Genomic DNA, 15061 nt, shown 5'->3' on the forward strand with positions numbered 1-15061 from the left:
AGTAAATATTGTTTTATCATTTTTTACCAGCTGGTGTGAACATTGCTTTTACAAAGTTTAATTTATTGGTTGAAGCTTTGGTTAGTGATAGACATATCCATATGTAACTGATTAAAGAGATTATTTTTGATCAAACTGCAGCTGTTTTGTAAAAGTTTTGTTATTTATAAAAAGGTTCTATAATGTTTGTTTATAAATATTAGTTATGTTTTTAGGTTATATAGTATAAATTTTGTAGTGAAAAATGTTTTAGGCTTGTGATAATAAAGTCACAGTGCAATTTTGCTAACGACTTGGAGGAAACTTTCCCACTTCTTCACATTAAACCAAATATTTTGCGCAAGTATGTGATATGAAGATGTATTTAAGTATTTGCTAAAAATTAACACTGAAATTGATAAGCTTTCTTTGTTTTTGATGTTATAAACAATTTGTGTCTTATCTTCGTGAGATATGACAACTTTACTTAGCTGTAACTAAGTAAAAGCTACATACATACATCCTGTTCCAGTTATAGTTACGATCTGGGTGTTACAGCTATAGTTATAACATGACAAGTAAACAGCCACTTTATTTCAAAAGAAGTAAAGCTGCTAACCAATTAGAGTTAGACTTTGATGTAGAGTCAGAACAAATATTGAGAAAGCATAAGAAAGGATTTGGTAGAAGTATTAAACCTCACAACAAGGAAAGTTCATACAAAAGATCATTTAGTTCCCCATATTACAGGGACAGTTATAAGGAGCACAAGTACAAATACAATGACCTTTCTTTTGAATCAGATTCCTCACATGATACTGAAAAGACACAATATGAATCAGGCTCAGGTAGCAATTCAAACCCTAGTGAAACTGAGTTGATTCCAAAAAAATCATATAAAAAAGAGAGAAACAGCAAAGTAATAAATAAAAAAGAATTAGACACTTTACAATACAATCACAACAAAGCACATAAAAAAAACAATAGTTCCACACAAAAGAGGAAATTTATGATAGAAAACGGAGGATTTATTAATGGAGGAGATTATAATGTTTACATCAGCCCACAACCAATTACCTTACAATATCAGAGCCAAATTGGCCTTAAAAAACCAAAGACTAAGAGTTCAAAGGCCAAAGAAAAAACAGTGTTTAGAATTCCACCGAAGGAATCAAAACCACTAGGAGATTATGAGGTAAAAGACAAAACCATGAAAAACAGTTTACCAAAAACATCATTTGATCAACAGCAACAAGGTGACTCTCCTAAAATCTACTCTGCACTAACAGAGTCCCAACTAAACAATATCCAACAGATTACTGGAGACGTGAGTGCTAATATTGCTAATGGTACAACTCAACTGTTCTACTTGCCAGTCTATGTCCAGAACAACAACAAGATAGGTGTGCTCCCTGGAGCGTTTGCTAACAACACTGATGCAATGGGCAACTCATCATATCTCATGGCAGTCTATCCATCCCTGAGTATGGACCAGAGTAACGTTTTTGAACACAAGACAAATAAATTAAACAATGAAACAAGATATTCAAAAACAGGACAAACAAATGATTGTATGAATAAACAAAGTACATCAAAAACCAATCAACAGGAGGACGTTAAAGAGAAGTTATATGACTCACGGTTGGAAACAGCAATGTCTGTTAAAAGCTATGAATCCTTAATTGCTGCTCATCCAGTACCAAAATCTACCCCTGCTGGTGCTCTGCTGTCGTTAATAAGGGTCTCCAAGGAATTTAAAAGGAAAAAAAGTAGTATTCCACTAACTGCAATAGAAAATCATGAAGATAAAAGCGAAGCCCATCGTGATGCTAAAAAAACACGTTCTCAATCTATAAAAGACCAGATACTTGAAATAGAGAAAAATAAAATAAAAAATGAAAGAAAAAACACTTTAATGAATACAATTAGTGTGGATGGACAACCATGTAAAAACAAAGCGTCAAAAGAGAAGTGTAAAAATGTACCAAACATGAATTTAAATGTAGAACAGATTGATGATGGGCAAAACATCATTATAAACATAACAAACAACTCACCAGAAAATAACGGTTTGTCAAATAATTCTCAATATAAAAGAGTAAGTCCAATAATGACAGGCAAAGATCAAACAGAAGAAATTAGTTCAACATCTTGTAATACATCAAATAACCTCGGTGATAACTACAATTCTGATGTTTCCCAAAAACAAGAAATGGCCAACAGAAAACCTAGTTTGGTTTCAAGAATTTTCAGTGTAGCTTCACAGGACAAAAAAATCCCAGGAAATTCCCAGATACCGGTTTCAAGTCAAAATAATTTAAACTTGTATCAAAGTTTCACTCCTTCAGAGGAAGTAGAGGAATGTATAACGGGTGAGATAAGTGGAATTATTCACGAAGATTCAGAATTTTATGAAAATAGTTACAGAATGGGAACTGATTATACCACGATGCAGCCACAAGAAGAATTTAAGAACCCATCTCCAAGGCAGAATGATGTGGAAGTATTTTTTGTAGCAAATAACAACAAATATTCAACAGACATATTGGTGGATGATATAAATAAAAATTCAGAGAAAAATATTCAAAACAGAAAAAAGAAAGAATTGTTATCCAACACAAAGAGTAAATTCAAGAGAGAGATATTAAAAAGAGTAAAAATACCAAAAGATAAGAAAGATAAGGGAGAAAGTCAGTCAAACAATAAGGTATGTGAGGAGAATGCAAATGGATCTCAAGAAGTTAGTAAACATATTATGAAAATGCAGACATCGAACATTCCAATAGAGACACAACCTTTTAAGAAGTCTCTAGTACTTAAATATGATGACAATATAAAAGAAGATGAGCTTAAAGCTGTTCCAACATGTTCTAATGATTTACATTTTGAGGATGTAAACAATTTCCAATCTCAACCTGATTTGGACAATTTATCTGCAAATGCGAGGGAGGAAAATCCACCATTAGAAGTCATTTATCCACCCCCTGAAAAAAGTTTGCACTTGCTAAGTGCAAATAATTCTCAGCAATTTGAAATGAACGAATCAGAGAAGACCCTGCTTGAGGAATCTTCTACAGTACTTCAACACTCTCAAACTGTCATAAAAATTGGTTTTCAAGCAGCAACGTACATTTTGGGAGCAACTAGCTTTGACAAACTTATAAATCTGGCTGAAATGTTTTACAGTGAAGATATTTGATAGTTATTGTTTGTACAATAAAAACAATTCTGTTCAAATATGGGCTAATATTTTTTGTCTTATTATTATTGCTGTACGGTATACATAGATTTGATTGTGGGCAAGCGAGCGCCTATAGTTGCCGAGGTGAGACAACCCGAATCAGGGCAAGAGAAGCCGAACGCACTGAGTATACTCTCGCACTCACACTCGCTTGCCTTGTCTCGGTGAAAGTGTACTGGGGGCACAAGGGTTCAAAGGGTCAAGGTTTATGTTAAGTTTAATCAGGACTAAATGTTATATTTCATTAAGTTAGCAGGTAATTTTATTTTATTTCAGTAATCTGAGACAAAGATTTCAGCAAGTGTCATTTACTACCTGCATCTCAACACTACAATAAAAGGCATTGTATAGTTAGTTGATGTACTGACACCAAAGTATGTCTGTACTTTTTGTTTGTACATTCACAAACTACTATATAGTACTTTTATTAGTTTTTGTACTTTTTACAAACCCATTCAATGTATGGATATGAAGACAAAAATAACAGACTGGAGACTTACTATTTAGGTTAAACCATTTTTTTAATTTGTTATAATAAATGGAAATAAACTCTTCTAGGCCTATTATAAAAATGTTTTTCTTAAATAAGGGTAAACTGCTAAATTTAACTTACATTTATTCAACATCTGCACAATTTTAAGGTTTGGATACAGGTGGAGAGTGGATTGAGATGGAGCACAATGCTATGTGTTTCTTTGTTTGCTAGTTACAACTGCCTCAGAATGGTTTTGTTTTATCCATGGTTTTTACCATAAAAATGTTCTGACTCCGGGTCTGTAAGCAGCCTACATAAGTAATAAACAGGTTACATCAGCTGTAACTTATAAGATTGTTATTTTTTTACCAATTAGTTGTTTACAAACTTTTAAAATTGTATCATACTGCAAGTGTTATACTTAAAAATATTTTTGTATTAAAAAATATTAAAATTTTTATGTTTAGTATAAATATTATATGGAGTTATAGATTAAAAGTTACTCCAAGTTTAGAAAATTGTTTAGATCTGACACTTAGAAAAATTTCATTGCCTGGAATAACACCTTGAGTAAGTTATCTGAAGAAATGTATCTGACTTTTTTATGTTCTGTGGTGTCTCATGCTCCTGCCATACTTCTGTACTTCTTAACCACTAGTGATCAGTTAATCAAGCTGGATTAGTTTTTAAAATAGTATTTAGTTCCCTCGCCATACGTCTCTCTTCATATAAAGGTGCATCCAATTGAGGCAAACGTTCGCTAAGAACATTTTAAATATAATTTGTTCGCCAAACTAAAAAGAGATATACTGGTACACTGAACATATATTTAAGTTGTTCGATGGGCTGCACTTTACTTTACGTCCTACACTCATTCGAATGAAAATAATATCGATCGATATATCGATTATTCAATAAGTTATATCATTTGGTTAGTTAGGTAAGGTTAACCTAACCTAACTAACCAACCAATATATCGAATGAAACAATCGAATAATCGATATTTTCATTCGAATGAGTGTAGGACGTAAAGTAAAGTGCAGCCGTTCGACGTACAATATAATTATGATAATCGCTCTAAGCTCAGTATAAACTTTGACTGTATAGTGTATAGATAAATAATTTTTCATTTAATTTCATTTATCATATTTAGGTTTTTTGTTAGTGAAGATTGATGTGCGTAGGCGTCAGCATTTACTTTTGTCTACTGATGTTTCTAGTGCATATTACTTATCAGCTAACAACAGTGTTGTCGCTGGTAACAGAGACAGTTATTAAGAAGACAACACGAATATAGTGGGCAGTACTTCAGAGCAGACTTGATAGCTGGTTGCTTGCTCTCCAACTTTACTCGCATGTCAAACTCTGATTTTGAAATGCTGGTATAGATAGGTCCTAAAATTTCAAAAAAGAATACAAATTTTTGTGAATCAATGAATCAATAAGTTTGAAAGCTCAATTAGCAGTTATCTTAAGGTTATATCAGGGGTGCCCATCCCCCCTAGACTCATGACGCAACCCCCCCCCCTTCCAATTGAGCAACAGCCCCCCCTCATAAATGAGGTACACAATAAATGAGAAAGATTATTCCCCGCCCAGCATTATTTGTAAAACTAAAAGAAGTTTTATACTTTTTTTAGATATTGAAAATTCAAATGAGATATTAAAATAAAATAGGTATCAAATGTCAAATTCAAACCTAGTTAATCTATATAAATAAAGATGTTGTTTTGTCTGTACATTGCTCAGAATTATACATATTTTGGGTTATTTTTACGTTCTATACATTGAAGAAGTTGAAACATGTCTTATCTCAATTTATGTCCGTCTGTCACGGCCCAGAAGGCATTTTACGCAGCCTATTCTAAAGAAAACTAGAGTACTGATTATGATTCTAATGGTTTAATTGTATTCACACTTCACAGGATTGGCGAGAGTGTCCTTAGCCATTAAAATATGGCCTCACTATTTTGGAAATAAAATAACAGACTATCAAAAACACAGTTTTGTGTGATTTTTCAAGTTTTTTTCTCCATGTTTACTACATACGTCATTTATGAAATGCTAATAATCTGTTAAGAGAACACGTCATATATGAAATTACGAACAGCTGTTTTGATAAAGATTCCTTTTTCTAGATGTCACTGATATGTTTACATAAATGTTGTTTACGAATACTGTGTAGGCCCCACGGGAGACGGACAGCGTCCCAGATCTTTGTTTGAGTTAATCCCCTGATTTATGGCCTCTTTGGCCTGAGGGTAGTGGTCACCAGTGGAGGGGTGGGGAATCGAGAATTCTGAATCCTACCGGAGGCGTTAACTTTTTGTCAAAGATTTCGCTTAGAATGTGATTACTTCTTAACTGTACATCTTTTGTTATAATTTATAACTTTATGACCAAAACTATTTTTCGATTATTAACCATTATTCGATTTTTTAGTTATCAGCAAGTTTGGTTGGTTTGGTAAGGTTATGATAGTTTAATTTTATAATTAAAAAATTATAAAATTAAATGTTAGGCATTTGTAGTTTTATGTTATGAACAGAACTATTTTTTATTAGTAAACCTTCATTCGATTTTTCATTATCAGCAAGTTCGGTTAGGTTATGACAGTTGAATTAAATTTAAATTTAACCTACAAACGATACGTTTTGACAGCGACGGTGATAGAGCTAACAATTTGCCGCGAACAGTTCGGCTATGCATGGTATGATGTGGAAGCGTTCGACACCAACCTAAAACTGACAGGTCAACCGACCGTGATTAAGAGGATTACAGCCTCGGTCATGTGCCTACACCCAGGCCCCACGATTGTAGGCCCTAACCAATTCGATCACGTTTGTAACCATTTCCGATCACGTTTGTAACCATTTCCGATCACGTTTGTAAACAAATCCAAAACCAAGTGAGATTAATAACCGTGTGACTTTGGCTCACATAACAGGTTTGATTTATCACGGGTAATATGCAACTGTAAATTAAATTAAATGACTAGCCATATCATCTAGGTCGGGAACCGGAGATTCTGTGTGTATCAAGTTGTACTTGAATTTTGATTACCGGGGAAAGACCGTGAATCAATGTTGTACAGGACTGGAAAACTTATCTTTCTATATAAATGAAATTAGAGTTTTATAAGTCACCTCAATTTAAGGAATGTATTATTGCCAGAATATAGCGTTCGTAACCTCTGCTTAACGAATTGTCAGCGTCTATCTCTTGATTTAACGACCCCCTATCCCTCCCTTTTGAAACATCACAGCTCCTTTGATGAAAATGAAAAGGAAACAACGCTTGCGCCAACAATCGTCTGCTCAGTCTGTCTGCTGTGCGCTATGTTACAACAGATTTGAGATACAACGGCTGGGGAATCAAGGCTCTGATTGGGCAAAGAGTAGGCTTAAATAATGGCGACTTGTTGAATTTGTGTATGAATTGAAGAGAAACCTAATAAATGACAGAAGAACAAAGAAAAAGAATAACAAGATTGTTCTTATTACATTCTTTTTTAAGAGTATTTTTACTATCTCTAAATATAATTTTAAACTTTTTTAATACTTATCTATCAATTCCTATGTTGTGATACAGCACCTACCGGTAGCCTATCTGTCTATCATGAGCAGTAGCTTATAACACTTTCTAAGGTTTAATATTTAGGCCTACGTTATTTATAGCAATTCAGTGTTTGGCTAGTTATTAGTTGAGTTTGAGTTAGCTATAATTTTAAACGTTGCCGTTTGTACAACTGAACCAAGATAAATAATTTGAAATGTCATAATTGCACAATAATAATGATTGTGTAATATTGAATTTCGTTTATAAAAATGCAAATCATGACGTTAATGGCTGTTTACAGAGTTTTTAATTTTGTTTGGTTTGTCATCTGTTTCTATACTGTATGGGATTAACCACATTTTTTATTACCTCCCCCCCCCCACTAGCTCAGGTAATCGAGTATCTATAATATATACACAATAGTGTAAAGTATTGTAGCCTGTGCTACTTGATTGTATTTTAATGAGCTTTATGTAAACAAACACAGCGTTCTGTTCTGAGTCGCGGTGTAGCTGGACCTGTCTGTACCACACGTTATCTTTATCTATCTCAGCAGTTAAGCTATTCCGTGCCCTCCCTCCTAGATCTCACGTCTGTCTAATCTTGAATAATAACTTCCTACACGAATCCTAAACTATCCTAAAATCCTATTTTAACTACTTGAATTCAATAATATAACTATTGACATTAATTAATCCACTTTCTATCTGGTGACTTGTAAAATATTTTTGATTGTCGTCACGTTGAACCCTGTTGCAATCAACTTTAGCCACACCCCCCCCCCCCAAAATTTCAATGACGCAGTCTGCGTCACAGCCCCCCCTTGTGGGCACCCCTGGTTATATGTTGAGAACCTGGTAGGGTTTTTGCGGTGCCTTTCATAATTGTAGAGGATGACGCTTTAGTGATTCATGAAAACATAATGAAACCCTACCCTGGGCCACATAATAAAGGCGGCAAGAAAAGAATTTTCAATTAGCCTACTTATCAGGAAGACGTACGAAAAAAAAAATTTCTCTTTCCTATTCGGTGCTAAAAAATTTTAGATTTTTTTCTTATGAAATCCAAACCAGCCCCAATTCCTCTAGTGATTCTCTTAAGCTGTCATTAAGTCTATTTTGTAGTTTACTTCTCATGGGTTCCACAGAATGCTGTGTTGTTCATACAACTTAATTTAAAGTAACAATGTTTTACTTGATCCAAAACTGGTCTTTATTCATCATTATAATGATACAAAATTACAAACACCACACAAACTTTCACAGTATACACATAAAAACAGGCTGCACATAAAAATGGGTCACAATAGAAAGGGCTGCTTTCAACGAACTTGACAAAAGTTTGCTTATAGAGTTCAGAACAAAAATGTGCAATACGCATTTAGGCTAAACAAAAATGTTGATGCGCTACCCCCGAGGCTTCTACACCAAGCGATCATATAACGTATGCTGATGAACAGGGAAATGTTCGTCCTAGGTGTGGACGCACCTTAAGCAGGGATACAAGTTCCCTTATTCTGTTTGCTGTCTAAGCCGACATACACAGATAATATGATAGAAATAAGTATTCAAATTGATATAGTGAAGATTGTGAAGACCTTTCTAAAGAGTTTTCTGAAAACATAAAGGGGAGCAAAGTTAATTTTACTGTTGAATTTGGGTAAACAGTCTAGAAAACTGAGAATTAAATCACAGCAATAGATAAGCTTGGGCTCTAAGATTTGGTCAGATTCTGTAATGCAGGAACTTGCTTATATATGTCCTCTAGAAAGAATAAATGACCTCCCAATACTAGCAGTTGCTTCAGGTACGTACACGTGGTAAAAATTGATAGTTATTCTTATTGTATTGAAACAATAAATTTGTATTATTCTTACAGTGTGATGTTAAATTATTTTTGATGGATTGTTTCAGATGACACCATTCTATGCTTGAAGCTGTTGATCAAAGTTATTTTATTGTATTCTGTATTATATTGTATTCCAGATATACATTTATCAGGGTGACTGATTTTGTATCCTGGAGTCATTTCAAGAACATGTCCTACCGAAAAGAGCCCAAGTATCACAAAAAAAGTAGTCCATATTATAGGCCTAAATATGACATATATTCTGAATCAGAAACATCACTGGTGTCATCAACGTGGGAATTTTCTAAGAATTCCAAGAATTCAAAACATGTAAAATTTGACAAGGAATATGATTATTCCTCACATGATGATTTTTATAATGGAAGAACTAAGGATGTATACAGTTATCCTTATCTTTATGGCTCCAGTAATTTATATGAAGCGGAAAAAGAGTATTACAAGTATGATTCAGATGACAGTGAATACAGCCAATATCAGCAATCTCCACGACGTACGAGATACCCAGATACAGACTCGGCATACACTATAGGAGAATCTGGTTATAACCGTAGCAGCTTTGATTACCTGCCAAAACAAAGACAAAGCCACAATCGTAAATTCAAATCAAATAATAGAGCTCCAAAAAAGCCAACAGATATTGGGACCAGTTCCTTTGATGGTAGCCTTAAGGTTTATTATGCTCAGCAACCAAAAAAACATAAACCATTTAGTATCAAACATCAACATTATCACAATTTAACTAACCCATCAGAGCCAGAGACTTTGCTGGAGGAGTCAGTGACAGACACAGAGGGTGAAAACCAGAAACCTACAGATATTAAAGTCAATCAACCAAAGTACCAAATATATTCAACAAACACAACTGAGGTTGTCACTTCTGGACCATTCAACAAAGAATCGCCAAATGAGACTATAGAAAAGCTGATCTCAGTAACCGACTATGATAAAATCCCAATACTGGCATTTAAAAATCAAACCGGGATTACTTCAGTCCAAAAATCCATGTCTAGAGTGGTTTACTTACCAGTCATTGTAATGGAAAACAAGAATAATGTGTTGGATTCTAAAAATATTAACAATGAGTTATTTGACGATACAAATATTGACAAGTTATTAAACCCCGTGGAGAGTGTAAAGGTATACTCTGTAAATGCAGGAGGCAAAAGTATCTTTGAAAATGTAACTCAGGAAAGTATCAATAACCCACAGCGCTCCAGTAATATTAATGAAAATAGGCAGCTAAGGTCATCAGTATTAAAGGCAGAAAGTGTGTTGTCAGATTTAAACCACATGCCAAACAGCGTAGATAGTGAATCTGAGATAACCAAAGTTTCAAAAAAGCCTAAATCAAAATGTTCATATACTTATTTGCCTTCAATATTAAGAATGCCCGGAACTAGAAAAAGTGAAATTTCAACTAATATGACATCAAATCCAAACCAAATTAGAAGTAACCATTCAATCGCAAGTGTTAGTTCCTCAAAACCAATACCCAAGGAGAGAAAGAGTGTTAAAAAGGATAAAAAGTCATCAATAATGTCTAGAGGAAAAGCACAAGAGCCTGAAGAATTAAAAGGTGAAACAAGTAGTACTTTTGATGAAGTGAGAGAAAAACAGAAAAACTCAAGAACTAAATCAGTAAGTAATAATAAATCTCAAATGTCGTTTAGATCTATATCATCAATGTTTAAAAAAAACAAAATTAGTGACAAAAATGTTGGGAACAGTAACTATTCAAAAGTAGGAATTCCAATAACTGAATCAGCAATGAATGTTCATAACAGTTTTTCTTGCTACAATGAAGCTCCGAACAAACAGTTGGGAATGAATAAAGAAAACTCAAAAGACACAAAACCCTTAGAGGAATCTAATAGGCCTATCTCTTTTAAAGAGAGTGCAATCAGTAAATCGGTAAATAATGAAATTAAAAATGATAATATAGATAACACCTGTTTTAAAAGTCAAGGGCCTGACACAGAAAAAATAGTGCTGGGTAATATTCCAAGTATTGTAAGAGAAAGCAAAACAATTAAAGGAACAAATGTTCCTCAACGACAGAGTTTGATGCAACCTGAAGAGATCAAAAATGAAATGAAAAGAGATAATACTGGAAGCAGACAGTCGGTACAAAACCAAACATTACAGAGTAGCAAAAGAAGCTTAGTAAAAGGAACTGAAACAGGTAGAGAACAACGTTTAAGTGTAGCAAAGAATGAAAACAACACCATACTAATCAACCAAGATAATAAGAGAAATAGCAATTTAAAAATTCCACTCTCAGATACAAATGTTACTGAAAAGGGCACTGAAAATGATACAGGGGGAAACAAATCATTGATGGTGAGGCAGAGTGTAATTCAATGGAAAAGTAAGGTTAATGAAAATCTAAGTAGAGACCAGATGGATATCAATAAAAGTACTCTTAAAGGAACTGGTGGTGTTTCAGAGGAAATCAAAAACACAGAACAAAGGAAAAGTCAGCTGTTCAAACTTCAAAGTAAAGAGGAAACTAATATAGACAAGGATAAACCTGTAAGAGATATATCAGGTGCAAGGGGTAGCCAAGTGCAACGCAAAGCTAATGAAGGATCAAAAATAAGTAGAGTATTCCCAAATACTCCACAAGAAGAACTAATAGTTACACAAAATAATGAGATAGGAACCAATTTCAACAGTCCAAATAAAAGTGCTGTGTCAGAAAATAGGCAGGAAGAGACAAGCACGATTAATAGAAAACTATTTAAAGAATCCTTGAAGGATAAAAAGAGTTTGATCAGCAGAACGGAAGACAAAAACCTTCTAGAAGATGTACAGAACATGCCAAAAAGTACAACTATGGAAAGAAGTTCTGTCTTTAAAAGGTTTGATAAAAAAAGCTTGGCACAAGGCAGTTTGTATAAACCTATTAGTGAACTAAAACGTGATCATGAAACTGTTCAAAACGTGGTACAAGACAAAAAGTCTAGTGTTAAGGTCAAAAAAGAAATTCCTACAAACCAAAAAAACAGCACAAGAGAATCTAGCAATATATGTACAAGAAAACTATCCGAGAGAGATCCCAGTAACAGAAACAGTCAGAATAGAAGAAGCGTATCACAATTAGTTGGAGCCTCAAAGGTGAAAGCTGTTTCAAAACAACCAAAAGAAGCTGAATCGCATGTTTCCGGCTACTCCTCAATTCAAGTTTTTGGTTATGATATATCTAATTTCATCATTTGTTGTTTCCAAATATCACAGTTCATTTTAGGTGTATCCACCTATGACAAAGTTATAGAAGTTTTGGGAAACTTTAAGTGAATAATTAGTTAGCCTTACAGCGACACTAATGTTCTATCGGCTCTAATCAATGTATTCTGTGGTTGATGGACATAAAATATTTTTTTTTGAAAGAAAATGGTTATTATTTTCCAAACTACACGGTAAGCGGCTAGTTTATGTGACAATAAAAATAGTTAATCATTGTAACTATATAGTGTTTGATTGCATCCCTTGAATGGTTGCCAATAGAAAAGCAGTATTAGCTTTAGTGATCATAAATTTAGCAAAGTTTGCATTTATTTATCATAACGTCATAATGAATATAATCCATGATCCCAGAACTATCACAATCATCTCTCCCTATTACGGCAAGATTTTGAACATCTCCTGCAATCGTGACGACATCATCGTCTAATGTGATCATAGCATAGTGATAAACACCTCATGCGATTGCAAAGTCATCATGATTGTCTCCTGCGATTGCAGTACAATCTTGACTGTCCCATGTAATTGTTAAGACATCATTATTGTATCCCACAATTGCAGCAAAAATATGGCATGGTAACCAAAAAATCTAGCCCACACCCCCTACATATACATATGCACTCCCTTAGTAGATTTGTCATCCTTATGGAACAGCTGAAGCCAATTTTATTGTTAGTTATGTACATCCAACTGTAGAGGTCAGGTCGTGTTTTGTTTACAATTTGTTTCTTGTAATTTCAGTCATTTAAAACCCCATTTAACCAAATAAAACGATATAATCATAAACAATAACTGGTCTCCTAGTTATATAACCACATAGTAAAGCACAAATCATGAAAATAATCCTAAAATGATAGAAACAAAATTTTGTCTACCCCAGCGATCAGTGTGGACGTACATGAACTAGACACGAAAAACAAGCTTCAAAATTTGCAATGGGATGAGGAGTCTACTTGTATTGCTTAGTCTATGCCAACACTTTTCAACAATTCTCGGTATTAGGGGTTTTTTTTTAACTTCTTTAAAAACTGGCTGTCGCGGAGTTATTAGTTTGTTCTAATTTAAGTAAATATATAAATGTGGAAGTGTGAAAGAAGTTTTATTTTTGACAATTAAAGTATTTCAGTTTCAGTTAACATTATCTTTTTGCAAATAATTCAATAGTCCAACTCACTTTATTTTCTTTTTATAATCACAACATATGGTATTAATAACATATGTTAAAAACAGTCTTTTTGGTACTGTTATGGCTTTGCCACACTCGCCATCCCTGGAACTTACAGGAACTGTATGTCTATACCACCTGTCTTCTTCTACACTCCATGGAACAACTACAGAGTCAGCTCTTAAGATTTGAACTGAGGTGAAATAATGAAGCAGCAATTCTACTGACAGTGTTGATCACTATTTCTTATCTTCACCTATCCTAGATTGTTAATCTATTGATTAAATATGTAACTTAATTTACAAAAAGTTTGATTGAAGTAAATCATTGAAGTTGTTTACCTTGATCCTTGAAGCCTTGACTTTGAACTTGAGTAGTAGATCCACCATCTTGTAGTTGCCCAGGAGACATGCTAGGTACAGCACATTCTGACCTGTCACATCCTTCATGTTGAGGTCAAAAGCCAGCTGATACTCCCAATCTCCATCCCTGTAACACACAAACCATTAGTTATTTTCATATTCATATGTTGTTGATACTACTAGTTCAATAACAAAATTGTTTTGATATTGCACTTAATAAAAGAATTTACTTTAGACAATGAAAGAAATCAAAGGTTTTTAGGGAAACGATCAGATTAACGTCTAGTACAGTTATAAATAAATAAATAAATATATTTTTTATGTACTATTTTTTTACATTTTAAGATATTATGATACTTCAGCAAAAAATAGTAAAATATGACTTTTGGGGAATCTCTTTTGACATAAGATAGTTATAGCCATTATAATTAATTTGCATTTATGTAATGCAGAAAACCTTGCTTACTAAAACTACATATCAAGATTTTTTCATGAGTTAACAGCACAGCACTCCAAGCAGTGGCGTAAGTACAATGAGTGGAGACCCCCACAGGACATGTGTAAAACGTCCCCACTTATGTTTTATTCGTTTATCTCAGCAAAAGCCGTGATCGCGGAAAAATCCAAAAAATCTCGCGAATGTTTTTCATCACCTCCATAGATTGGTGATGAAAACATCGTCATCGTTTTCCGTGATTGTGGCCGAATCTTAAATATCTCCTGCGTTCATGTAGACTTGCGGCAAAATCATGCATTATTCTTCGGTCTTGAAGACACCATCTTCGTCTCCTGCGGTCATGGAAACAATGTCATCTTTTTCCGTGATTGCAGCAAAATCCTGAATTTATTCTTTGGTTTTGTAGACATCATGTTCGTCTCCCACGGTCAAGAAAACAACGTAATTTTTTTCAGTGATTGCGTCAAAATCATAAATTAATTCTTTGATCTTGCAAGACATTATCTTCCTCTACCGCGGTCACGAAAACAATCTCACCTTTTTACCGATTGAGGTGGGCGGTGAGAATTGGACCTAAGCTAAGCGCTCCCCCCCTCTGCACTGCGGGGGTTGCAAGGGTTATTATTTATGCCACTGACTCCAAGCAAACCCAATTTTTAAGTGCTTGAAATTTTGATCAGTCAATACGTTATGTCAAAAAATAGAAATTCAA

At 34.0% G+C, this 15061-nt stretch overlaps 2 protein-coding genes across 2 annotated transcripts in view; one reads left to right on the forward strand and one right to left on the reverse strand.

The window, feature by feature from the left end:
• LOC128987558 (leucine-rich repeat serine/threonine-protein kinase 1) overlaps positions 1–15061 on the reverse strand; it is a 144907-nt gene that overhangs the window by 77830 nt on the left and 52016 nt on the right. The window contains exon 9 of the mRNA XM_054408466.1: positions 13872–14019. Coding sequence (XP_054264441.1) covers positions 13872–14019 — 148 coding nt within the window. The remainder of the gene's footprint in view (positions 1–13871; positions 14020–15061) is intronic.
• Positions 4187–12539, forward strand: LOC128987557 (uncharacterized). Its single transcript, XM_054408465.1, has 2 exons — positions 4187–4265; positions 9239–12539. Exon 2 carries the CDS (start codon positions 9291–9293, stop codon positions 12417–12419), a length of 3129 nt encoding a protein of 1042 aa, XP_054264440.1. The 5' UTR covers positions 4187–4265; positions 9239–9290; the 3' UTR covers positions 12420–12539.

This window comes from Macrosteles quadrilineatus, unplaced genomic scaffold (genome assembly GCF_028750875.1).
Source record: "Macrosteles quadrilineatus isolate MER2022 unplaced genomic scaffold, UCM_ALF_1.0 Scaffold_2__2_contigs__length_208266976, whole genome shotgun sequence".
Classification (NCBI taxonomy): Eukaryota; Metazoa; Arthropoda; class Insecta; order Hemiptera; family Cicadellidae; genus Macrosteles; species Macrosteles quadrilineatus.